Below are 26,137 nucleotides of genomic sequence, written 5' to 3' on the forward strand. Positions count from 1 at the left end.
GGCAGAAACTCGGGAGGTCTTTGTGTGTGTGTGTGTGTGTTACTGTGCGATGTGGCCATGCTGCCAGTGCTGCAATATGTTCTTTGTCTGTCCTTCACAAGGCCAGTCTCAGTAAGCAGGCTACAGCAGGAAAGCTTCAGGTTTTGATGGGCTACCCACAGCAGCTCAGCCCTTTCCTCTCCCTTCCTCTGCTTTTGCTGGGATTGTGCAACACATACCCCGATTTTCCCCGCTGCTGTCCCGCCTTTTCTCCTCTCCTCTTCCCCTTTCTTCTCTCCTGTCAGAGCAGCGTCCGATGGGAAGACTCAATCCCACAATGCCATTCTGCTATCCCCTGCGGCTCACTTTGACAAAACTGTCAGGCTGAGCACTGGTGATGGATGTAGTATTGTACAGTGCGTCTAAGTGTGGGTCTGCATTTGTGTGTGTGCATCTTTATGTTAAAACAATCATAATAATGTATGTTGGATTTGTACTGAGCAAAAAAAAATGTGCTTGATGAATAATAACAGATACAGATGTTTGCTCCACACATTGTCGGCAACATTGAGGAGATTTTATTCAGAGTTAATGTGGGTCTGTGACAAACACGAGTGAAAAAACACTCACAGACGTCCTAAGATGTGCAAGAACACACACGGACGCACACTCTCACAGGCAAACATTTATCTATGTCTGCTCGTACATATGCAGACACACATGCGGCCAAAGGAGGAAGATGAATGTGCAGGGATGGATAACATATCTCTAATGCAATATTTGAGGAAAAATATTAGAGAGAGCACAGGCTAGATAAGACCAGTGATTTAAGCAGTGTGCCTCCCGACAGCCTGTTGAAATATTACCCTTCTTGCTGACTTGTAAATCGGATATTTGGAGCCAAAGGGATCACATGGTGGTAACAGATAGGACCACAGAGTGACTGATGGAGTGGGCTTTTTTTGGTGGATTTAAAGTACAAAGAAGGTTTGTGGTGGACAAATATCGTTATTGAAGCACAGGCTTCATATGCATAAAAACAAAAAACAGTATATACACCTCAGAAGCAAAACGTTTATTTATTTCACACTTTCCAAAAGCAACTGGGGAGCAGTTAATTTGGCTCCACAGTCGCAGCTGTCTGAGAATCGTGGGATGAGAGGCAGAAAGAGACAGAGGGTGGAGAGAAGAGAGTGAGACACAAAGGCAGTTTGGGCTCATTATGTTGATTTTTTTTCCTCTTCTGCCAAACAAAGACCCAGGCACTTTTAGACAACCAGTGAAGATCACTCACTGCTTTTTCACCCCACAGAGTGTCTTTATACTCCAATCGAATCATTTTCTCTCCACTGCAGAAGCATGCATCCATCTGTAACCTTTGTTTCTATATTCTTTCTAAAGAACAAATTGGATTCAATCATTGGGTCTGTTGTGGGGTCTGAAGAGGTCTTTCAGAGACTCTCATTAACATATCCGTACCGAAGTCCAGCTGAGCACTATGTTGTGCATTACTTATGCACAGCACACATACGTGCATGTATGCATCTTTGCAAATGTGCATAACACACTGTCTGTGGTGCACACACACATTTTTGGATTAGATGAATGGCCCTTTACCACCTGTGCCTTGTTATCAATGACTCTATCTGACTTTCTGCCTCATTCCTCAAACCTTCACCTAACACACACACCACACATGCAACAGCCCTGAAAGCTGCAGGGTGTAACCAAACCCTTCATTTGTATGTACATCATGTACACCGGGAGAGATGCTGAGACAAAGAGAACCAACATGCTCACACACATGCACGCATACATGCTGTCACACACACAAACACACACTAGAGAGAACACAAAAAAAACCTAACACTCAGACATGCACTCTGGAGTCCCTCTGTGGATCAGAATTCATTTCTGTCTGCTTTCCCCCTCCAAATCAATACCCCCGTTGGTCGACAGACAGCTGTAAGTGTGCCAGGGAGGCTCCCTAGCCTTTACACCCTCCCCATCCGCACACACACACACACACATGCCTGTTGATGTGTGATGGCCTCTGCTGCTTCCTTATTAACTCCTCACATGCTGACTGAAGCATACACCTCATTACTGGCTGCATTGACAGTCTGGGGATCCCGCTGAGAGACAGTCAGACAGCAAGACCGAGACAGACAGGCCAGAGATGGATCGAAAAGACAAAGAGGGACAGGAAAGCAACAAACATAAAGAATGTCACCTACTGTAGACAGGCGGTCTAGGCAGGTTGGTAAAAATAGGTTAAGACAGGTTGACAGACGGGGAAATCAGCCAAAAAAGGCTGAATTGAGTCCAGGTATAAAAAAGCAAAGACATAAACAGAATAATGAGGACAGCGGCTTTGTTGACAGACTTTCACTATCATAGGTATTGACTGACCTGAGCTCCATACATGTGTTGCAATCCTCCTCTGGGTATCACCTGACAGAGCAGAGTGTCAGCTCCTGATGTGTGCGTATTGTCCAGTTGAGCCTGTTTGTAGGCCTAAAGTTCATTAATGAATCCTTCCCTGGCTCACTTTACTGAGGTTCCACCATTGGCCCAAACCAAACTGAATATTTCCAGTGCGTAGGGACAACATATTAGATCTATTTTCTCGGAGACTACACTAAATGCTGCTAATAAGACTTCCTCATTATGACGCCTTTGCTCTTTACACATGCAAAAACCTGGCCTAATGTCCTATTCCAGTGCATGTTGTCAAAATGTCTGGTGAGATTTGGAATTATCTTCAACTACCTCCATTCTGACACTTCCCGCAGTATGACAGGGCGGAACAGTCCTTTAGAAACAAGCTGTGTAACAGGGGCTCAGAGACAGGGCACACATTAGATGTAGACAGTCAGGTTGATCATTTGGGCCACAAGTATCACTCAGGCTCACTCACTGTATACATAATTTTTCCTGCAGGTTAAGTACACTTGACACGACTTTTTTTTACCAGAACTAACTAAAGATTTCCAATCCACTAATTCAAATCATTTTAAGCATTGAAGTGGCTGCTTTTTCAGACCCTGTATATCATTAGCGCACAGTTTCTCATGATGTCTGATGGTGGCTAAGTGGAGTAATGTTGCCATTTATAGGCAGGAATTACATGCTGTCATTAAACAAACAATAACCACTAATTCACAGGCTTTATTTGCAAAATATTGCAGACGCACTTGAGCCCATGTAATATACAGAGGGGAAGTGACAGACGTGCATTGTTTTAGGATGCATAAAGAGGCATTCAGGTTACAAAAATAAGCATGCTAAACAAGGATGCCATTTTTTTTTTACATTTGTCTTGGCATGAGTGCACTCACACACACTGACACGGAGACATTCGAAACACTTTTAGGCACTTCCACAGCTCCCTGTTTCCATCTCTTAAATGTCAGTGTGGGCCTTTAAACGAGTTGCCAGTGAGCAAGTATGGCAGCGCAGGGGGGGACTGAGAGTTCAAAGTGGTCAGGCAGCATGGATGTAATTTCCTCCTTTTAGCCTCCTGACTGAATTACTGAGCAAAGAGGCCACCTCGACTGGGAACCGCGAAGGCGAGCGAACACAGGAGCGCAGAGGGGGGGGGGGGCAAAAAGAGTAGGGGTAGAGATGGGGAGATAGGTGGAAAAGAAAGGCGAGAAAGGGTCGGGAAAGGAGCCGGGTACTCTCAGATCATATCATCTTTATCCAGCTCAGAATCTATACTTTGTTTAAAGGGGTGCATGTGGTATCTGGAAAGGAGCAAAGGCTCTGGAGGTATCATTAGCAATGCTTGACATTGGGCTTTTAAGTGAGGCTGTTAAGTCATGCGTAAGTAAATGAACGCCTTGTAAAGTGTTTTTCTAAGGTTATTGCCTGGCACAGCTTTCCATTCAGCAAAAAAAAGAGAATTACAACGAGAAGTGGCCTTTTCTCCATGAGTTTTCTTATTGAATTTGTTGTGGGGTCTTTAAAGCCAATGGCAACACTGATATAAAATATACATAGCCAAAATCCAATCAGCACACACACACGTTTTTTTGGTCTGACCTATTCTCCTCTCCTTGCCCAAAAAGAGGATTGAAGCCATACATAATAAACACTCCTGGCTGTATTGATGGTTGGATTTTTCATCCTCCTCTCTGGTCGATTCCCTCACTCCATTATGTCTACACTCACTCTCCCTCCGCTGCCTCTCGGCCCCCTGCGACTCCTCCCTCTGGTCTGTAAACACACACTCACAAACACACATAAACAGAGATTAGGAGACAGACCTATCTTCTTCCTCCACCTTCATTACTGCCCACTGCCCCATTTCAGTGTTTTAATCTACACAGTCGGCCATCAGTCCAGGGTCACACGCTGAAATTCAATGCCGTGTTTGGACAAGTCTGCAGGTGTGTGTGGAAAAGGGGTTTGTATTTGTCTGGTTTTCTTCTCATAGTTCAAATTATGTAGTAATTAAATCTTCCTGTATTTGTTTAGAGGGGATGGTGGCTGCTGTTTTCTGTTGCCTTCACACTCTGCCTGGTGTCACTGTCCTTTATTTTTCCAGTTTTTTATGCTGCTGCAGATGTAATGTAATTTTTTTCAAAATCTGTTGATTATATTCTTTAAATTCTCAGGAAAAGATGCCTTCGTCTTCCTCCCCAACCATCGCAACATTTTTTATTCATTATAAGAGATGTCAGGATAGTAGTTTACGATGACCGTTTCACACACATTGTTATTGTCCCTGGGTCAGCTTTATGGCCACTTGGTTTCAGAGTTCAATCTGCGGTCAGAAGGCGCATGCTTGACCTGTTCCCTCCCCTGTTTTTTTCTCCTGCCTGGCAGTTTGTCTCCTACCAGTCTGTTACTTCTGATGAGCTGCCAGGGACCAGGCCTGCCTAGGACAGCAGAGGGGTACAGGAGGGGAAGGGGGACCCTATTATGGGCTGGAGGTGGGGGTGACGTGCTACTCGATATCAAACTGCTTTTTTCTGGTGAACTCTGTGTGTGTATCTTCATTGTGGATGTCCATCAGCTTTTTCACTCTTCGGTTCTGTCTGTAAACCCGACCTTATGTGCTGCAGTGTTTTGATGTTTCCAATTGACCCAAATCTAGGAGCTCAGGCCAAATCCAATAAACAGAACGTGTGTATGTGTGTGCGAGTGAGTGTTTTGTCTGAATAGACAGTGATAAATAAGGGAAAAAAATGCACTAAGAGTCCTGGCTGTGAAAATAAAGGTTAAAAGCTCCCAATTTCACACCTAATCATATTTGGAGTATGGCTGCTTGTAGATGAGGCGGGCTGTATCATTTCATTTTGCGTTTCTTCTCCCTTTCTCCCGCTCTCTCATGTTTGTAGCCTCTTAAAATCAATGAGTAATATGTACTCTGAATGCTATCTCCTCTATTTCAAGATCAGTTATTTTGAAAACCACCCAGTATAAAAGATTCTGACCTTCGGAATAGGACGTAATACACAATGGTACTGTGTCTCCCATTGAATTCCTCTTACCTCCATGTTTCCTTTTGTGCATTAGTGCTGGAGACAGTTCTTTAATAAATGGTATACAGTAGAGGAAAATCAATATTGTGTATTTCTACACAAAACTTGTTTCTCTCAAATGACTTGTCAGGGAGCCCTCTGACATCTGTAACAAGAGCAACAACAAAAAAACAGCATTCTAAGAGCAGTTTCTTTCTGCAGAGCTGCAGCACATCTCCAGGGAAAATGTTTTTTTTTTTTTAACGCATGATGAGTAGGATATTTTTCTATGCTGCCATTAAGTGCACACATAGCTGTCATTAATTACACATTCACTCTTGGAATGTGAGTATCTTTTGTACACTCTAAAGGATCAGCACAGCCCTAACAGCCACGAGCACGCCCCTGCACTGTCCTTAATCAAGCTGGGTGTAATTGCTGCAAGTCTCAAGGCCTGATTATCCTTGGACTAGCCACAACACTTCAACAGAACCCCTCACCTCTCTTCTCAGGCCAGCCAGGCTTAGGATGGATATTGATGATTGGGTTGAACCGCTGACTGACCTCAGTCCCAGACTGCAAAAACACCTAGAAAAGTAATTTATTCTAATTTCCACCCGTAAAACTTCTAACAAGTCAAAGTCGGAGCGGAAAGATGGTCCGTAAGGGCTTTCTGTCTGGGTGGATAACCCTTACTTACCAAAAAAACAAAGAGTTGTTTTTGGTTTTTGTGAGAAAATGTCATTCCCTCTGGGTGGATGTCAACTAGCTGGAGGAGATGACTCTGCCACAACACCACAGAGCAGATTTGTTTGGGTCTTAGAGAGTACAGTGGACGGATTTTGTGAGTTGAGGAAAAGAGGACCAGGAGGAGGAGGAGGAAGAGGAGAGTTAGAAATAAATGAGGGAGGTATAGCTGCTGTCAAGAGGAAGAGCCTCAGTGGGATTACCAGAGCAGATTAAAGGGTGGCCTGTCAGGGAAAAAGACTCAGACGTCCTTGTGTAGGTAGCCTGATTGCAAGAAACACTGGATGCACGGTCACTGTGGGAGTAAGGGACTCATGGGTCTGCAGATTTCATTGGTTTTCATTCATTCAGCAGCAAGTATTTGCTCTGCTTTTGTGCCTTTTGTCATTAGGCCCGCTCACACACACACAGTCAGATACACCCCTCCCATGCTTTCCCTCTTTCTCTCTGTTGGAATGGGTATTGTGTTCATGATCGATGTACCTCATTCCAGTGACGTGGTAGCCTGGCTAACTCTCATTAAAAATGGATAGGGTGTAGGGGAGCCGCCATTGTGTGTGTGCATGTGTGTGTATACATGTTTAAAGGAGGTGTAGGTGGCAGGAAGTCCCAGAGGTGCCAGCTGTTTACCGTGCACAGCTCAAGGTTTTGAAGCTTGGAAGGAGCGTTGATGGTTGGTGGTAGATGTGGGGGTGTTCCTGAGGTCAGAGTCAGGGCTGTTGCCTTGGCAACAGCTTGCAAAATAGCTTCCTCTCTATTACTGGTGACGGTGGGATTTTTTTCTTTCTGTGTGCTCTCTCTCTCTCTCGCTCAGCCTGCTGAGGCACATCTGGCAACACAGAGACTGTAGGTCCCATCAGAACACAGGGCAATGGGCCGTTTCCACTCTGCTCTGTCCTCCTTTACTCATTTTTTGTCTGTTCTTTCTTTTTTTTTTCTTCTTCTTCTTCTAACTTTGTCGCTGCCCACCACCTCATCACAGAGGTGCAGTGAGCATGGCTGGTCTCAGGGCAGCAGGACAGAGAGAAGCTGAAATGGAGCCACCCTTCATTTTCTGCCACAGAGAAACTGATGGAACTGATGAAAGCGTTCCCGCTGCTCTCTAATGCACATACATTGTCAGCCTCTCCTGGGCGCCACAGTCAAACGCCTCTATCCTCTGCCGCACTTTTCCTCGGTCAAGATGAAATTAAAAATGGGGACTGTTTCCTACAGGTGCCAGAAACGACAATGCAAATTATGCACAGTGGGATGTTTTTCATTGAAAGCAGCACTTCTAGAATTCCTCTATGACTGTACCGCTGCATTATTGTTTTCATTTCTTTGTGATAAAAAAAAGCTCAGTGCTTCTAATGCTGCTCAGTGCTGGTTGCCCTTATATGGCACCAAGTTAAAATAACAGTAACTTATCACATGGACCTCTGCTGTTGTTTGCGATTTAATACTGCTGCACAAATCCCCACATATACATTTCAGTAAAGGAAAGAATCCCCCTGCACTAGTGAAGGCTTGGCTCTCATAATGAAAACTGAAGCCTATTCAGTATGAGACTATGAAAGAGAGGAAGCTGTTTTAGCCCTCGACTGTCAGTCAGTCACCCAGGTTGCTGCAGTATGCGACTCCACTGTAGCCTCTCTGGTTGTATAACCCCCCGCTAAGGTCATCCTAAGCTGGAATTTTATTAGCATTCATTTTAAGCCGAGCGCTGACAACCCCTCCGTCTACCTCAGGTCAGCTGTGGGGTCAATGTGTTCTTTTGGAAACAGAGAAAGTTGGAGACACTTTCAGATCACATGCAGAGCTTCTTTGTCCTCCTCGAAAACGCAGGAACAACAATCTGCACATCCGTTAGGGCCCAGTGCATGTGCACACACACACACACACACACACACACTGTGGGAGAAGAGGCTTCATTGTGCAGCCCTGCTGTGTTGAGTGACTGTAGCGTGTGCTGGGCAACAGCTGCTGTGAGCCCCCCTCCCTCCCCTTCCACTACTACCCCTCACCCCGCCCCCCCTCACCTCCACTCCTGGCCCACGCTGGTCTAAACATCAATGCGCTCACATAGAGACATAGACACACAAAACACACAGCACACATACGCACACTCTCTGGCTTGGTCTGTGCTTTTCAGCTTGCCTCACTCTCCCTTGCCATGTTACCTTTTTGTTTTTCAGTCTGCACTGCATTGGCTGACAGTATTCTGTCTGTATGTCTGTCTGTCCATATGTCCATATATCCCCCACACTACACTGACTCACCTCCTCCCCCTCTACTGACAGCTGTCTCCACACTGTAACCCTTTCATGGTGCAGGGCATCTGTGAAACTTAGACTATAAGTTTCAGCGGCCGCATGCATGTTTTGGGATCTGAAGACTTTTGTTTTGGTTAAGAAGCTTTTGAGACACTGACACTGTCTACGTTGCTGTTCCGTCAGCCAAGTCTGGTTCCTGGTGGGCTTGTTTGTCATCAGTTACAGCTTCTGCTGCTGATGTGACCCCGTCTGCAGCTCATTACAGCATGCCACCTGTTTGTCCTGAAGCTAGGCACCACACACACGACTGGAGTTTGTTGAGGTGACAGGGGTTAATCTAACAGGAGTGTCCATGGTGGAACTGCCACACAGACTGTCAATGGCTTTCTTTGTCCTCTGGGCCCGTCTTTCTGTTGCCGCAGGGTTTAGGACCGGGCAGACAGGTGGGTGCTTATTGAGCTTTTACGAAGCCAAAGACACAACACAGAAAAAAAAACAGACTACAGCACATATAGCTCTCAGTTTGCACTGCAGCTGACAGGTCTGCAGACTGGAACTTTTCAGAAATCCTCTGTCAGCTGTTTTTAAATTTGATACATCATATAAATAATGAAAAGACTCTGATGGACACCCAGCTGTTATTTCTTCCTAGCTGACACTTAATTCCAGCCCGTGGCGCTAACAACAATTACTATCACCCAATTGTGGGTGATATGCACGGGTCAGAAAAACACTTTAAAGGTGTTATTTGCACCCTTCATTCACTCCCCCACATTTGGCAGAGGAGCCACTTATTAGGCATTGATCTGAGCCTGAGGTTGGAAGCTGAACTGTCAGAGCCTGCTGTCATTATCCAACGAGGTGATTGTCAGGAAATTGAAAGACATAAAGAACGGAAAATTCATCTTTTTTTCCAGCTCATGATTTTCTGTTGTCTCTGTTGTGGTGTGTTTGCTGCTTTATGTTTCAGTGTGTGTGTTTACATTTACTCAGCTGACACAGTACCATGCAGGTGTGAATAAGGAAGCCCCATGGGACCCCCCGAGACAGACACACACACACATGAACACTGACCTCTGGATCTACAGACCACTGTGATGAACAAACAGACATGTGAATGAGAGACAGGCAGACGACAGAGTCGCACGCTTTCTCACACAGATCAGCCACATGATAAAAATCACTGACCGGCAAAGTGAACAATATTGATTATCTTGTTACTTAAGCATCTATTTATAGGTGAGATATATTTGCCACTGAGTGGACACTTCCTGACATGAGCATTAAAGCAGGAACGTGTAACAATTTGAGGTGTCAGAACACACAGTGCCAGAGCATCGAAACTAGCGTAGCCGCAGACCAGTCGGACAGCTCCACAGCTACACCATGGAAGGTTACATGGTCTGATAAACTTCGTGTGCATTACAGTTACCTGAGGTGAAAGAAGTGAGAGCAGAATGAGGTATAGGGAAGAAGGTGAGCAGAGCACTTTTCAGCAGGAGAACTTTGAGCCCTGGCATTCATGTGGCACACACCACCAATCTAAATATTGCTGCAGACCATGTACACTACGTCACAGCATCAGGCGGTTGGTTTTAATGCTGTGACTGATCACTGTATAGACAAATACCCAGGGGCGAGTGCATGTTATGCAGCAGCTGAAAATAGGCCCAGCCTGTGGCTCACACAGCAACTCGGCTGACTCACACTCTCAGTGTTTGGCTAGCTTAGGTGTTTGAAGGCTGTGTAAATTCTCCACCCTGTGTTTGAGTATGTCAGCCATAAGTACATACAGTACAGTAGCAACAACAATAGGCGTTCTTTCCGTAGTGTTTGTGGTCCAGTGACCCAGGGTTAGATTAGAGGGGCGTAGTGTTTGCTTGGCGTTGAAAGTGCTCATTCAAATCTATCGATGTTGGCTGGTTTTACTCATTTTAGCCTCCACTGTCATTCACAGTTATATATCAAAGTTATATGAAGTTGTCTCTCTGTTTGTCAGAGTAGTTCCACTCTTGACCAGCCTCTAGCTTCTGACACATTCTTGTAATACAGCTTGACTTGGAACGTTCTCCTGAGAAAACTGTCTGTCACTTCTCCTCCATGTGTAGGTGTGTCTGTGCAGGCTGTACCTTGGTGGACAGGTGCCCTGCTGCAGACAAAAGCCCATTGATGGCACAGAAACAGCTTTCACTGGCCAACTGATCCCAGCTGCTCACAGCTGTTTCTTCCATGGCTTAAGATGAAGGCAACAGTTGCCTGTGCAGTTGACATCTCACACATCAACACACATGAGCACGGTGTGCATCCCTCTGTGGATCAGACCAGCTGTAATATTATCTTAATTTTTAAAGGGTCCATGATATTTCCCCAGTGAATGAATGATGTTTTGTCTGTGACTGTTTGTGGTGTATATCTGAATGGGCTCACACACATAATCATCAGGACTTTTTTGTGTATGCATTCTTTGATGTTTGTCTAATAATTATCTTATATTATGTGCTTGCAGGTTACCCAAGTTCCCATTGAGTCATGTGAGCAGTACGGGACCTGTGGAGAGTGCCTGAGCTCTGGAGACCCACACTGTGGCTGGTGTGTTCTGCATAACATGTGAGTATCCCTCAGTCAAAAACGATTAAAGATTCTCTCATAATAGTTCACACAGATAAGCAGGTTGGTTTCTCCAGTCCCAGATGAAATAAAAGCTACAAATGTTTAGCTTTGCCTCAGCGGTAAAACGCTGTACCAGTCTATGACAGCATATGTTGCCTGTTTATGACATAACCTTATATGTGCAGAACATTTTGTCTGTCTGTGATTTATAGGAATGCATCCAGTTATGTTATGAGAAAGTTTAGGGAATAAGCATAGAAGTCATGAGTGACACCTGCTGGAGATAATAATTACTGCAGCACAACTTGTATCCAGAAAACCAGACAGGAAGGGAATAACAGACATAAACATGTTTATTTATTATATATGGATATGAGTCATCCATCTGTATTTAGATAATATGTCCTGGACTGTGTACTTAGAACAGAAGATGAAGACAACACAACAGTGCTCTGTCTCTGTCTCCCTCTTTGTGTCCTAAGCACACACATTGTGTCATCAGTCTGAGCCTTTTCTTAGCTGCTGTGTCTTGAATTCATCCACTTATGGCCTCTCCTAAATGCAGACCGTCTCTCTAAAGGTATGGTTGAATATTTGTGTGTCAAAGCGCTGCTGCAATCATCATTATCGTGATGGCGGCCTCTGCAAAGTGCACTTAAAGTAATTTACATCACTCCAAAGCTGGGACAGGACAAATAATTGCCTAGCGACAAGGTAATTCAGCATGTGCTTGCAAAGGCACGGGAGGGGCAGACTGAAGCTCAGTGTTCTCTGCAGTCTGCGTGCCTTCACACAGGGATCATTTACCACAACATAAGCCTCTGTGCCAGGCTGTTAATCATATGCTTTTGTGTAGGTGTGGTAGGGAATGGAATAATTCAGGTTGGTAGGAATTAGAATCCACAGCATGTACGAGGTGTCGATACTAAGAGGTGAATGGCATTTAGAGCCATTATGATAAAAGCAGCTGTGATGAGGAAACAGCTGTTGTGTGTGTGTGTGTGTGTGTGTGTGTTGATGCCCTCCCAAGTCTACGTGTGTATGCATGTGCTGGTGCATGCCGGGTCGATTTTTGTGTACATGCACAAACACTTGTGTGGACCACTGTACTGTACTGTGGGGAGAAAAGGTCAGCACCCTGACTTACGCTCGCTCAGCCATCTGTTCTCTCAACACTGTGAACTCTTGTGCCACCTGTCTGTGGTCCTAATCCCCCTTTCTCTCCCCTGACCCTGCACAGAATGTGGCAGGACCCCTGTCAGCTCCAGCTGAGACACCATAGAGGGAGACACTGGGAGAATAGTTAGCTCTTTTCTCTGCTGCACTTGTGGGCCTCCATACGCCACAAATATTTGAAAATATCCATATCAGTTCTGATTTGAAGTGACTGTCTTGATGTGCACTTTTAACTTGCCCATATAAACAGTGGAAATGCCAGAAAAATAGCAGAAATACTTGTTAAAGAAAGGTTGCTACATTTGCCTTTAAACTCTGAAGAAGAGATTTTTCTAATACGCCTTGACAAAGCAGTGCCGGATTCAGCATCTTCTGCCATAGACAAAGCATTTGTGACAAGCTTGCTGCCACACCAATTACATCCTCCAATCAAAGAATGGTAGCTTTAAAAACAATGAAACTGTCTTGAAAGTATTGACCTGGCGGGCTTCCTCTACTCTAACGGGGGGATGTGCGAGGTGTTTATTTAAGGCCATCTGTTGATGGTACCCACCTGAACCATCACATGGGCCCATTAATGACCCGAATGATTCAAGGTGTGAATGGTGGTAAAACCTCCCACAGAGTGATGTTTTGACTGCAACGTATGAGTCGCAGCCATTCTCACTTAACACTGAAATAAAAGCTTTGTTCGACAATTACTGCAACAGATTGATGTCTCTCATTCTCTCCATTTCCTCTTTTACTGGAGGCTGCAACTGATGTAAGAGGAGAACAGCTCAGTTAATAATGTATTCATGTCAAGTCCTCTTTTACTAAGTCATGGAAGCACACACTTAGTTTAGGAATTTGGGCTGGCTTTAATGGAAACATAAGAAATAATGCATCACCTATATTTCCTTTAAAAAGTAGTGACAGTAGATGATATTTTTTTAACCTGATGGGGTTTGTGACAGAGGTTTACTTCAGTATAAGCCAGGATGGGAGGAAATATCTGCTGGAAAAAAGCAGCTGCACCCTCACGGTGAAGAGCTCCCCTCATCATCCCACGAAGCCAAAATTACATTTCTTGCCAGCCCGTTGTGCCATCCGCAGCTGTGATCACTACCGCTTCCTTCAGCCCCCTTTTTCCCTCAATTTCCACAGTTCTCCATCATCCATCCCTAAGCCATTGTTGATTTTATAAAATTATCCGTCCCCCTTTTCCCGTGTTTGCGCCTCCCTCTCTCCCTCACAGCAAAGCTAGCATCTAAACTCTGCCACTCATCTCATCTCCTCTCAGCTCAGCGCAGCTCAGCACCGCGCTGTCTCCCATTTAGACGCTCTCCCCTCTGGATCAGCTCTTCCACACTCCAGAGATGGCTGGCTTGCCACACATAAACACCCCTCGCTTTGATCACCCTCCTCCTTCTTTCTGCAGCTGCCAGCCGCAATATCCATCCTCTTTTCTTCTCTTCCAAACCCACTACTCTTTTCTTTATGTTTGTGCGTGCCTGCTCATTGAAGTGCAGCATTCTAAGGTGGCTAATTAGGAACATGCAGGGACATTAGTTTGCTTTGCATTGACGAGGAGGAGAGAACAGTGCATATTGAGGCAGTGAGCTGACCAGGAGGGCAACTCTTGTCTTCCATGTCTTTCTGCCTTCTTTCTTCTTCCTCTGATTCAGTGTGGTGTGAGACTGTAAAGTCCTTTAATTACCAGCAGCTGCTAGGCATCCACTGAATGCATGAAGAATGAGAAGGGGGAAAAAGAGAGAGGATAAGAATGAGGGGGAAAGAATGAGAGAGTGTTTGATGCTGCACACTCTTCTGCCCACAAAACCGAGCAGCATTTTGATTGCAGCTCAAAGGGAGCTCATCATCTCGAGCGCACTTCAGTCGCAGTCCTGTGAATGGGTAGTTCAGCCTTCGTCTGACCACAATCCAAAAACATGGAGTTATGGTGATGCTTTTCCCGCTTTCTCTCTATCCCTCTCTCCCGCTCCTTTAGCCTGCATCTCGACGCTGTTAGATTAGCTCTCTAATCATATCCAAAAGAGGCTTTTCCATCTCAAAATGCCCCACATCACTCTGTCCTCTCTCCATCCACTCAACTCACTTCAGCATTCCAGGAGAGGACCGGCGGTTTGGTTGAGATTTGCCAGGATTAGTAGTCTGTCCAAGAGTGATCCAGTGTCAAGGTCACTCAGTTTCTCTTAGTAATACTGCTTAACAGAAGCTTTAGAGTTTAGTGAATGGTAATTGGTTGTTGTTATGTAATATTTGCAATTGTTTGTTGTGAGGATGGCAGCTTAGAGCTGTTAGTGTAGTGGGCATTAGCAGAGAATGATTCAACATTTGACGGCTGCCATGAGCAGAATACCTCAGGATCACTACTACGCTGTGATGCTGTATTGTGATGGATTGTGATGATGAATTTCCCCTCGGGGATCAATAAAGTATCTATCAATAAAGTATCTATGTATCTATCATATGGTATTGTTTCAATAACATCCCACTCAGCTGACTGATTGGCAGAGCTGTGCACTTCACATAGCAGTGCTGCAAGCTTAAATGTTGTCAAATCAATGGGTTAGCATTCAAGTCGGAGCACGTGACACTATACACTCTGGGTTAGTCTCATGTTTGTACTGATTCATCAATAACATGGTGGTACTGTATGAGGAGTGCTTTTCCACCAATACAACCGCTCCATCCCACAAGTGATGGCTGCCATCCAGGAATGTGGATATGAACTCGCCCTTTTTACCTGATTCTGTTCCATCAGACTGCTACCTCTTCTGCACCACCAGGAACATCAGTGTCTACAATCTTAGGCCACAAAATTATCAGCTGGCCCTTGGACTTCGTTTATATTGGAACCTGAAAGTAATATTTTTTGTCGCTTATCGCTGCACAATTTAAAATCAGACAGTGAGTTCTATGTTTAAACCTCTTCCTTGCCTCTTTAGCTTGCTGGTTTATGAGGCGTGTCCATCCCTGTTCTAAAAAGGATGTCAAACAGCGACCGTAAAATCTCCTCTAATTTACAAATAGCAACAGCAATTAGCCTCGCAATGAAAATGGCTGCTTGAGTCCATTGTGGATGTGGAGCTGTGTGTCTAATGGCCACCTCATCAGCTACAGCCTCAGTTAGCAGTCGGAGGGGAGCTGCATCCATCCTCCCAATTGTTCCTAATGAGATATCGATCACAAACATGCAGGTCTATCAATATAAGCACACAGAGCAGGTACTGTAGGACTCACCTACCTGCTGAAATACTGCACCAGTATGTACAATATGCGTAGGCAGGCAACATATAATACAGTTAATGATCCTAAATCGGATCTGTTCTCTTGCTTGCTCACATGTTTTCTTTTTTCCATCCCTGCACTGGCTTCGCTTTGCTTCTCTATTTTTTTTTCTCTCTGCTCTGCTCAGCCCACACAAGTACTCTATAGCATGATGCACTGAGCCATGGTCTGTTTGTTCCTCTCTCCCCCCATCATGTAATATTTTTAACAGGCTGGCACTCTGGTTTGAATTTGATTTACATAAATACTGTTGATTTTACAGTACAGTGGTTTAAAGTCTTTAAGATAATGTACACATGTTGTCATCAGTTAGTCAGACAGTAGGTGGTTTGCCCCTGGACATAGACCTAAGGTTTCAAACTGCCCTCTCACATGTCAGCCAAAGCTTCCCTTTGTATCTCTTGTGGTGTCTCATACTTCAGGGATGCAGCAGTAAGAAACATAGAATAAAACACTGAAAGGAAGGAGGCTGTGTGTGCGGTGCAGCACAGCCTGGCACATCACTGCACACCTAATGATTCCAGTTTTCATGTTGCGAGGAAAGAGTCCCAGTGCAGTCAGCCTTCATACATGTTTACATTAGCACATGTTTCTGAAGAAACAGCAGAGTCCCCCAGACTGGAGTTCCACCCAACCAACCAAATCAAATCACGCCACTGATTCTCTAACATAATGGCTCGCCACTTAAAACTAGTAAAGCTTTGTTAAGCACATCAAATATTCAATATACATCTAGTTCGCCTTCTCTCTACATCCTCTGCTCTTCCCTCCTCATATCTGTGCCACTGTTTTGTTTTCCTCTTCTGTGTGCCCGTTTTGTGGCTGTCTCTTGTGTGGGGATGGAATTTTTTTTTTAAATGGCTCCCCCCCTCTGTTCTCTCCTCCTGTTTTTAAACACGGTGCTCACAGCGAGAGCTGCAATCAGACAGGGCTTCACACTTTCACTGAAGTCCTTAGATGTCGTGAGGTAAGGGGAGGAGAGAACAGAAATCTCTCCCCGGCGCCTGCCTCTACTGCTCAGCTGTCAAGGCCTGGATGTGTGTGTGTGTACGTAAAGGTGTGAGGTACAAGGAGACTGGATGTTATTATGTATATAATGCCTGAATGTACGCATTATTTAACTGTGGTCATGGTCCCTTCGGGGGTTGTTAAATGTCTGTGTGTGTTTTCGTCTGTGTGTTCTCATATGTGCAAGTGTCTATCACAGCCTGGAAGATAAGAGACGATGGTGTAATTTCCTGTCTAGGGCAATCGTATAAGATGCAGGCAGTGGTGAAATAGACCCCAATGTCTGACCTCTGCTGTGCAGACACACTGCACTACAAATTACAGTGCACATTAGCTTGCATATACCGTGTCTAGGCTTTATTTGAACCTCAGAGTTCCAGCTCCAACAGCGTAGCCCACACAGCCTGCCACAGGAGTAAACAATATGCTCTACTTTGTTGTTGTTTTTTTTTGTTTATTTTAGCTACTCACCTCACATGGCAGCACACAATGGGACTGCCACTCAAAGCTGCTTTTATATTCTGCAGTAGAGCTGTAGATGCTATAGAGAAGCAATGATGGAAGTGCAAACAGCTACTCCAGCACCACGGACAGGGCTTACAGAGCACAACACTCGGGTCGATGGCCATGTCTCCTGCTGCAGGGGACGCTGGCATGAGCTGCTTATTGTCGGAGATGAACTGAATGAACTACACCTATTTGTAGTCCTCATCTGTGCATGCGTGGAGGTGTGTTTGAGCTCACATGTGTGGACTGCGTGATGGAACACTGAGCATCAGTGAGTGACAGGCCATAGTTAGACAGGAGGATAAGGGGAGGAGGGTCACAAAGGGGGGATATGAGGAAGGCAGGATTGTAGTCAACACTCAGTGGCATGCACTTCAGCTAATGAGAGAGGCAAGGGGTCAGCTTCTAACTACACAGAGATAATGGCCATCTCCGGAAACCATGGCAACAGCAGCCATCCTGCACGCCTTCCACCCCCGCTGCCTCAACCCCTTGCCGCGCTCTCATCTTACTTCACCCCACCGAAATGAATTTTATTATAAAAAAAAATCACACAGATGAAAATCAATGCGGAGCTTTTTGTCAGTTAATGACTGCCCAGGTTTTTGCATCTCTAGCCATATAGCTCAGAGACATGCATAAAACATTGTGTCACTGCAGCCCACACCTGAAAGCACATTAAGTATCATTTTCTGCTGCTATTGTGAATGTAAAAGAAGCGCCAAATTGCAGACAGTAACACCCTGCCTAAGAAAGGTGTGCTAATTTCAACTTGTGAAAGAGTGAGGCAGCCGGGAGAGACATGAACAGACAGTGGAGGGAGAGAGATGAGAAAATGTGGCAAACGTAACAGAGTCAAATGTGTTAAATGAAGATGAATACAGAACATCACTTTTAAAGAGAAGGAATACCAAAGAAAAAATCAGGTAAACCGGGAGGGACAAAAAAAATTCTGCTGCGGTGGCCCCCCTTCCCCAGTGGGAGAACCACACGACTACACTAATTCTACACTTTTCTGCTCTCTAACATCCCTAGGGAGTACCCTGAATATGAGTGTTTGTATGTGAGTACATTTGTGTGTGTGTGTGCGACTCATGTTGTGCTTGTGCCTGTTCATGTGAGTCTGCTGGATATGGCTTGAACTTTTGACAACATAATTACACACAGAGACTGTGGATGAAGATGTAGCTTAGAGTCAGTATATGTGAGAGTATGTGGTTAAGAAGCATGATACGGCCCTTCACACACACACACACACACTGCCACACACACACACACACGCACACACACTGCCACACACACACACACACACACTGCCACACACACACACACACACACTGCCACACACACACAGCCACACACACACACACACACTGCGAGCAGCCAGGGAAGAATAGGCAGACCTTGGAGTGGCACATCAGCACCACGGACAGCGTCTGACCCATCAGTGTCCAATTAGAGGCGCTGTGACCAGTCAGCCAGTCAGCCAGACACAAAGACTGCGCCGGGCTGGATGAGGACGGAGCCTTTGGTGTAATAGGATGGAGGGAACGCAGAGTTTTAATAAGAAGTAGGAGGCGGAGGAGTTTTAATGAGGGATGTGGTGGTGTCGTTGTGTGGTACTTGATACACTGTCTGACCATTAAGATCTCTTATGAGTAAGCGCCATGTAATTTGCACTAGTTACATCTCTAAAGTTTACAGTGATTGAAGGATATAATCAGGGTGTGTAGTGCTTTGTTCTGTGGCTCCATAGTTTGTCAGTCGAGTGTATTAAATTAGCTGCTGGTGGTGCTGCTGTATCAGCACGTGTTTCTGAGGTTTACTGGGGATGTATAGATTTCTAAAGGCCACAATCGCCTACAAGTTGTTAACACTTTAAAAGCCACAGCTGATAAATGGTCAAACCAAAGGGTTGTAAAAAAAAAACCACATCTTTATAATAATTCTGATGTTTTCAAAGATGAGCCCTCACGTATATAACAAGCACTATGTGGCATCTGTCTGCACTCGGCCACTTCTCTCTTTTTCAGCATCTCCAACAAAGACAAACGAGCTAGCTAGCATCAGTTTAAGACATGTATTGTTATGTAGAGTTGTTGTGATGCCTCGTGGCTGCTTTTGGTTAGCTTAGGTTTTATTAGGTGGGCTGAGCCACACACAGCCTCAGTGTTACATTATGTTGTGTGACTGTTGACCTGTAGTGCATGCTATACATGTTGAGGGTGTTTGTGTGTTTACTCTTATCTTTAACCTCTCCAACGTTTCCATTTCAGTGTATGTTTCAGTACCTGTTTTGCAGAACATGTCACAGTAGCAGCTTATAGCACAAAAAATAAACAAACCTACATGAGTAATACAGACAAACGCATCAGTTCAGATGTCCTGAGTCTGGGCTGTGGGATCAAAACATATTGAAATGCTCTTTTATCAGTTAGATGTGCCTGGGCAGCATTTCGTAAAATACCAGATTCAAACTTTCCCATCACAAAAATGAGCTATTAGCATTGTGGAGAGACTGACAGTGTTATTTCCTCCCTAAAGCACTGCTGCTGGATATTTATTTTAGCCCTGCTCCGAGATGGTTTAATATTCCATTTCATAGGTGATGTTTACTGTTATTGTTTCTGACATTTAATCCTCACCGTTCCCTCCTCCTGTCTTTGGAAAGAGTTTTAATTTCTGTCCAAATCTGTCTCTTTCTTACCCCTAATCCAAATTGTCACATAGTGTTTTTATTGCAGCACGTCTTGCAACAGTATTCATGTCATCATTTTTAGTTCTACTTTTTTCTATTATACCTACAGCTATAATTGATCCATCCATGATGTAACTAAAGTTTTGCTTCCTGCTATAATTGAGATGTTAATTTTTACTCCATGCTTTGCAATCACAGGTTTTATCAAAAACAAATATAACAAAAACAAATGTCACTAACTGTTTCCTTCCTCGCTGTGCAGATGCTCCCAGAGGAATCGGTGTGAGCGTGCGGATGAGCCGTACCGCTTCGCTGCTTCTCTCAACCAGTGTGTGAAGGCCACAGTGTACCCAGACAGCATTGCAGTGTCAGAGCCCAGCGTACCTGTAAGTTTTTACACACCAACACACAGTACACAAAATACCTGCAATCTCAGCCACCGCTTGCAAACAATGAAAAATTTGCTCCCATCTACATATTTCCTACCCACGTAACAGTAGCAGAGGCAGAGCATTTTAAGCGATCCCACGTCTTGATTGTGCCTGATGCATAAACATTAGATGGGAAGGTTCGCAAGAGCTCCGTGTGGGCGTATCAGCATGCATATGCTCACTTGTTACAGAGCAGTCAATATGTGTGCCAAGACATGTTTGTGTGGGTGGGCGTGTAGGTGTTAAAGTTGTCCGAGTGCAGCTGAGCACAGTGGAGTATTTCCACATGGACTGAGTGAAAACAGGCAGAGATCAGCAGTGAAAGGCTCTGCCTGTCCAAGATCTGGTGAATGCTGTACAACCACACACATTGGCACAGACTTTATGTACCCACACTGTTAGATTGGCAGTTTGGTCCACATTTTCTCCAACACATCCAGATTGACATGCTTCTGTATGAGATGCATAAGGATATTTCACTTAGTCTGTGTTGTGATACCCAAACAGCTGAATTTTTAAATAATTTCCTTATGCTTTGATTCAAGTAAACCAAACGACATGCCTACATCCCTCCCCAGGCTTTCTAATTTCAGAGTACAACTATAGACAAAATCCAGCTTTTCCATGTATTTTGGTTAAAAATATTCTCTCCGTAGACACATTACGCTTCACCGCATGATATCTCACCCCTCAGATTCAGCAGACATTGCCCTGTTGTCCACTTTGCAAACAGCAATTTATGACATGTTAGCAATTGTGTTTTCCTTTCCATGTGGCAGCCATACAAGCAGCAGGGTCATCTCACCAAAACCATTCACAAGTTCCACAGAGGCAGACAGCTATCTCCATGACAGCACAGCCTCCTCATGTGGGCACCGTGACAGCGAAAACAATCATATCACCTTTACTTGCAAAAAAAAATAAAAAACACCCTGCCACCAATTAGTTCGACTGCTGCCAAGCTGCAGAAACACCCACCACTACAAGCATCATGGAAGGCAGGAGAACAAAAAGAGCAAAAGCTTACACACTCCGACACGAGCTTAGTTGCTGTCTCTTTGCATGAGCAAAATTTGAGTGTTTGTCTGTGTGTGTGTGTGTGTGTGTGTGTGTGTGTCTGAGAACGATGAGAGCTAATTAATGTGAGAGGTTACTCAGGGAATTCTACATTGAACAAAAGACATTGATTGCTGTGATTGCTGTAATCAAGGATCTCTCTGACACCTCAGAGCGAAGCAACACAAACATGGTGAAAGTAAAACAGGGGGAAGACGAGAGGTCCTCAACAGGAGAAAAAAAGAAATCATCCATCCTCTTAATGGGTACCAGAGTAAGCCAGCTAACGAGGGAGGCAGTGTAGTCAGCTACTGAGACAGTCAGCATCTCTTGAAAGACCTACAGTTAAGCTGCTCAGCTGCCTCGCTTGTCCCAGTAGCCCCGCGGTGTTTAGTGAGAGGCAGATAAAACAAAGAGAAACTTCAAACGATGTGGCCCAAAAATAACAGCTAATGGAACAAGGCTGTGAAATGCCATGGTGATAATTATCCAGACTGCCTCTTTTGGCTGGAGAGCCAGATCACACACCCTGTACAGAATGCATTTATTTATAGGCAGAGCAGCTGAATGCTCCAGCCCGAGTGTCACTGCTCTCCAGAGAATGACTTCAAACGCATCTATGTGTATCTGCATGTGCCGCGTGTATTGCATGTACTATACTGCAAATTCTATGTGTCTTTGTGTGTGTGTAGTTTTTTTTTCGAGTGTTTTTTTGTGTCCGTGTTGTAAATTCTTGTGGAAGGGAGAACAAATGCCCGTGTCTATTGCCTTCCTATTTACTTCTTGCAGTTAAATATATTGACCACAAGAACTGCCTCTACCTGTGGAGTGATGCCTCCTACAGGCAAATGGAAATCTAATATATAAACACAGTCTTATTCTCCTTATTATGCTGGTTTTTAAGGCACAGAACCAATTTTTGGCTGAGTGGATGGAGAGCCCTGCCAGCAGCAGTGTGTTCTTTTATTTCTTTTTGGAGCTTATTGTACTGCTACTTTCAAGCCACTATGTTTTTTTTCTCTCACAATTCCACCTCAGACTGTCTTATTACCAAAGATGCAATTGTTTCTGGGTGTTAGTGTTGGCAGTAGAATCTTTTTCTTTGCTAACACATCGGCTTGTTGCATCAGGATGAAAAATCATGTTATATAACACAAAACCTTCTTGTGTACCACACCCCATGTGCAGCTGCTGGTGAAGGTGAGCGACGTTCCAGACCTTTCTGCAGGCATCACCTGCTCCTTTGGTAACTTGACAGAAGTGGAGGGGCAGGTCAACGGCAACCAGATACTCTGTGTGTCTCCTGCTGCCAAGGATGTCCCCCTCATCCCCACTGACCAAGGTAGGTTTTGTGTGTCTATCGCTAATATATTCTAATCTGACACAGAGACCGTGCGTCGCATCTTCATCCTAAACAGGTGCCGTGTATGTAACTGGCACCTGCTGATTCAGGATCAATTGTCGTGTTGTAAAGTGTGCTACACTCAGGACTGAGCCACATTAGATCTAATGGAGGATCAGAATGTGCACCTCTGGCCTGGGGTCGTGCTGCAGAACACTGAATTACTATCCTCAGATTTGGCTAATAGGGGATGGTATAACATGCAAGTTCATTCAGTCAGGGGGTGATTAGAGGGGACGACGGAGAAGTGGATGTGGCGGATTACTGCCTTGCGTAGCACAGACAGCTGGTCTGCTGTGAGAGGATACTGATAAATATGTAACATGTAATAATGAAATCTATTTAAAATAAAGGGTTATATTTCAGCAGATGTTTAAAGATCCAATTCACCATTTTTACCTAAACTCACAGAATATAAAAATATGTAACACTGAGCCATGTTAGAGACACAAAGACAGCTTTTAGGTCCAAGACTAAAGACATGCTAATCAGCTTCATTATGCTATTCATAGAAATCTCATGACCTTTCAGGCATTCCTCCAGCATTGTAAATATATGACACAAACATATCTCAGCAGCTCTGGCATGCATTTATTTGCAAACATATATATTATTATGAATATTAACATCTGTTATGTGACAATAAATGCCTCTTGTTTGCGAGCCAAGATGGCTGCAGGGTGACAAAACTAAGCACCCTGAATAATATATCACAGGCAGCATGTGGAAATGACTGTGTGTTTTGGGGGTTTGGTAATCCTCCTCCCTGTGAGTAAATGACAGCCCTGTTTGCCTTGAGCTCCCATGGGGAGTGGTGCATCAGGCACTAATATGAATGTTCTCCCCCAGGTAAATGTCAGCCAATCCTTCCTGTAAGCCCTCCCTCTATCCATCAAGCTATCCACCCAGCTGCACATACCGCCATTTTGACTTCTATTCCCCTGAGGGCAACACCTCCTGACCTCCATACTCTCCTCCTCCTCCTCCTCCTCCTCCATCTCCTGTCCCATTAGCCATTCTTGCTATCTGTTGCACATCGGCATTGATCGTGCAGTGGAAATGGCCACTGAGAGAGGAGGAAAGATGAGCAAATGGCATGAGAGGTGGAAATAAAGAATAGTGGACAAATTCAAATGAAATTCTGCGTCTGAGGCAGAAGGAGAGGTCAGGATAAATCTTTGAGGATACTGGACTCATTAAAGAAAAATAGCTGGCACTCTTTTCCACTGAGCAAAAAGGTCCTACAGGAGGCTTTTGCATGGACAGGACCTCTGCAACACTTTGTCAGATCCTGTGAGACGAATGTGCAGTAGTCTGTTATGAGCCTGCTATGCAGACTTGTGTGAAATCAGCCCTGATTCCCAACAGGTGCCGTGGAGAGAACAGAGCACCGAGGGTCAGCCAATCCTCCCTCCTACACACTGAATGTCATCTGAAATTCAGGCTGCTCTGCACATACACATATACAGTACACACACATGCACATGCATATATTTATGGAGTCTGCATTCTCATGGGGAGAGATAAGAGGTTGTTTTTATGGAGCAAAGCCAGGAGTGTGTTCAGTAAATTGCAGGTAGACAAATTTCCATCTGATTAAATGCTTCTGTGTGATATTGAAGTTTGCACATTTCATTTCACACACACACACACACACACATCACAAGCTTCTTCAGCTTGCAACTATATGCAAAACCACATGAGGGATGCATCGTGTGTGCATCCGTGTCATCACAGCAGGCTTCCAACATACTGAGAAAACTATCATATTTAATTAGATGTGGTTCTTACACCATTGAAAATAATGCTGTGTTCTGTAAATATCAAGGGTTACTGTATAACTCTCGATCGTTTCCCTCTGCTTTTTCAGATTGGTCCGGCGTTGAGCTGAGGCTCAATTCTAAGGAGACTGGTCAGATGCTCATCAGCACAGAGGTCAAGTTCTACAACTGCAGCGTTCACCAACTGTAAGTATCAATCTCTGGGTCTTTTCATTCTCTTTTCATTTAACAAAAAACAATACCAGTAAATCCTTCTAGCCAAAACCACTGGATCGATGTTTTTGGAATTAGCTGCAGTTTTAACCTTACCCGCCTGCGCAGGTCCCCTAAAAATACCCCTCTTGTAAAAACTAATGTAAGCTGATCGCTAGCTGCTCCCTGCATCCCATAACAGGAGGTTTCTGCGATGCAGCCCTAATGAAGCCTTCTCCTCAAACACGCAGCACTACAAAACACTCCTGCGCTCTGCCTAACAGGTCTTCAGTAGGGATTTCATGCCCATTTTCATGCCATGTCTGTCCCTGATTGAGTGATGTTGAACTGAATCCCTGGATTGGAGATCTCAGTGCCGGCGCTGCCTTTGCAATTGCTCGCTTCATTCCAGTGTGGCAGATTCTGTTTGTGTGAGATCCAAAGGGAGTATGACTGAGAGGAGAGAGCAGCTGAGTAAGGGTGTCACAGCAGAGGTGCAGGAATCACTGCTCTGCCCTTTGATATTAAAACATGTTTTAGCCATTCTCTCCTGCCTCTCTCCCCCTCTCTCTCTCTCTTCTCCTCTGGCCTCATATGGCTGTCTGCTGTCTGAGAACTCTGAGTAGCACAGAAAGCAATTACCAACTCTCACATCAGCTCAGTTAATCGGCGACGACAAACATACTTGATCGCACAGCCTCACCAACACGCAGGGAAAGAGGAGCACACACTTGAAAAGGGCACGCACTCTTCCATGCATGCTGTGATGCCAACACTCCCTCCCTCTCTTACACATACTGTACACTGTATTTGCCTGGAGGTGAATCAGCCCTATTCATCTGTATTGGTAGACTTGCCAGAGATACCTCCCATGCTTTTTGCACCGATGAATATTTCACAATAAGCAAGTGTGCATAACTCAACCTTATATGAGAGAGATAAAGATAGAAGGGGGGCCGATAGAGACTAAATGCACCCTCTCAACAACTGTTCATGAATACACAGTGTAGTAACTGCCATCACAACCAATTAAAAGTGAGTGTGGTCCCTGCTATGGAAACGAGCCGGGAGTATCTCATCCTGTAGACTTGTCTGACAATTTTCTTGTTCAGTCTTGTATTTACTCATCTCTGCATCCATTCATCTATGTCACCAGCACAATGTGATAAAACGTATTTATGAGAGGTGATTGTAAGTATGGTCCCAAAGTAGAAGATGAGTTACAGCCCTCCTCACATGCACAGAAGGTTAGTCGATGACTTTTGTGGTATGTTTCTTTCCGACAATTAAAAACGATAAGTCAGCACTGGGAAAGTGGATGACATTAGCCTTTGTGGCACCTCAAGGAGGTCCACAAGGACATGATAGCAACACTGTGGGAGGGTGCTGCTTGCTTTGACTTCTGCAGTGTGGTATTTTTACCTTATGGTACTGACTATGGGTCTGAGTACTGCATCAGCAGTTCAGTACACAGCTATATATTGATACAAACACACATACTTGCATATTGTTCATGCCAAAAAGCTCACA

General features: G+C 44.6%; 1 protein-coding gene across 1 annotated transcript in view; it reads left to right on the forward strand.

The window, feature by feature from the left end:
• The window catches only part of plxna2 (plexin A2), a 106,743-nt gene that overhangs the window by 28,239 nt on the left and 52,367 nt on the right, over positions 1 to 26,137 (forward strand). Inside the window, 4 exon segments of the mRNA XM_028409518.1 lie at positions 10,959 to 11,059; positions 20,008 to 20,131; positions 22,421 to 22,574; positions 24,505 to 24,601. Of these exon segments, the coding sequence (XP_028265319.1) occupies positions 10,959 to 11,059; positions 20,008 to 20,131; positions 22,421 to 22,574; positions 24,505 to 24,601 (476 nt within the window).

The sequence above is a fragment of the Parambassis ranga genome, chromosome 7, assembly GCF_900634625.1.
Source record: "Parambassis ranga chromosome 7, fParRan2.1, whole genome shotgun sequence".
Taxonomy (NCBI): Eukaryota; Metazoa; Chordata; class Actinopteri; family Ambassidae; genus Parambassis; species Parambassis ranga.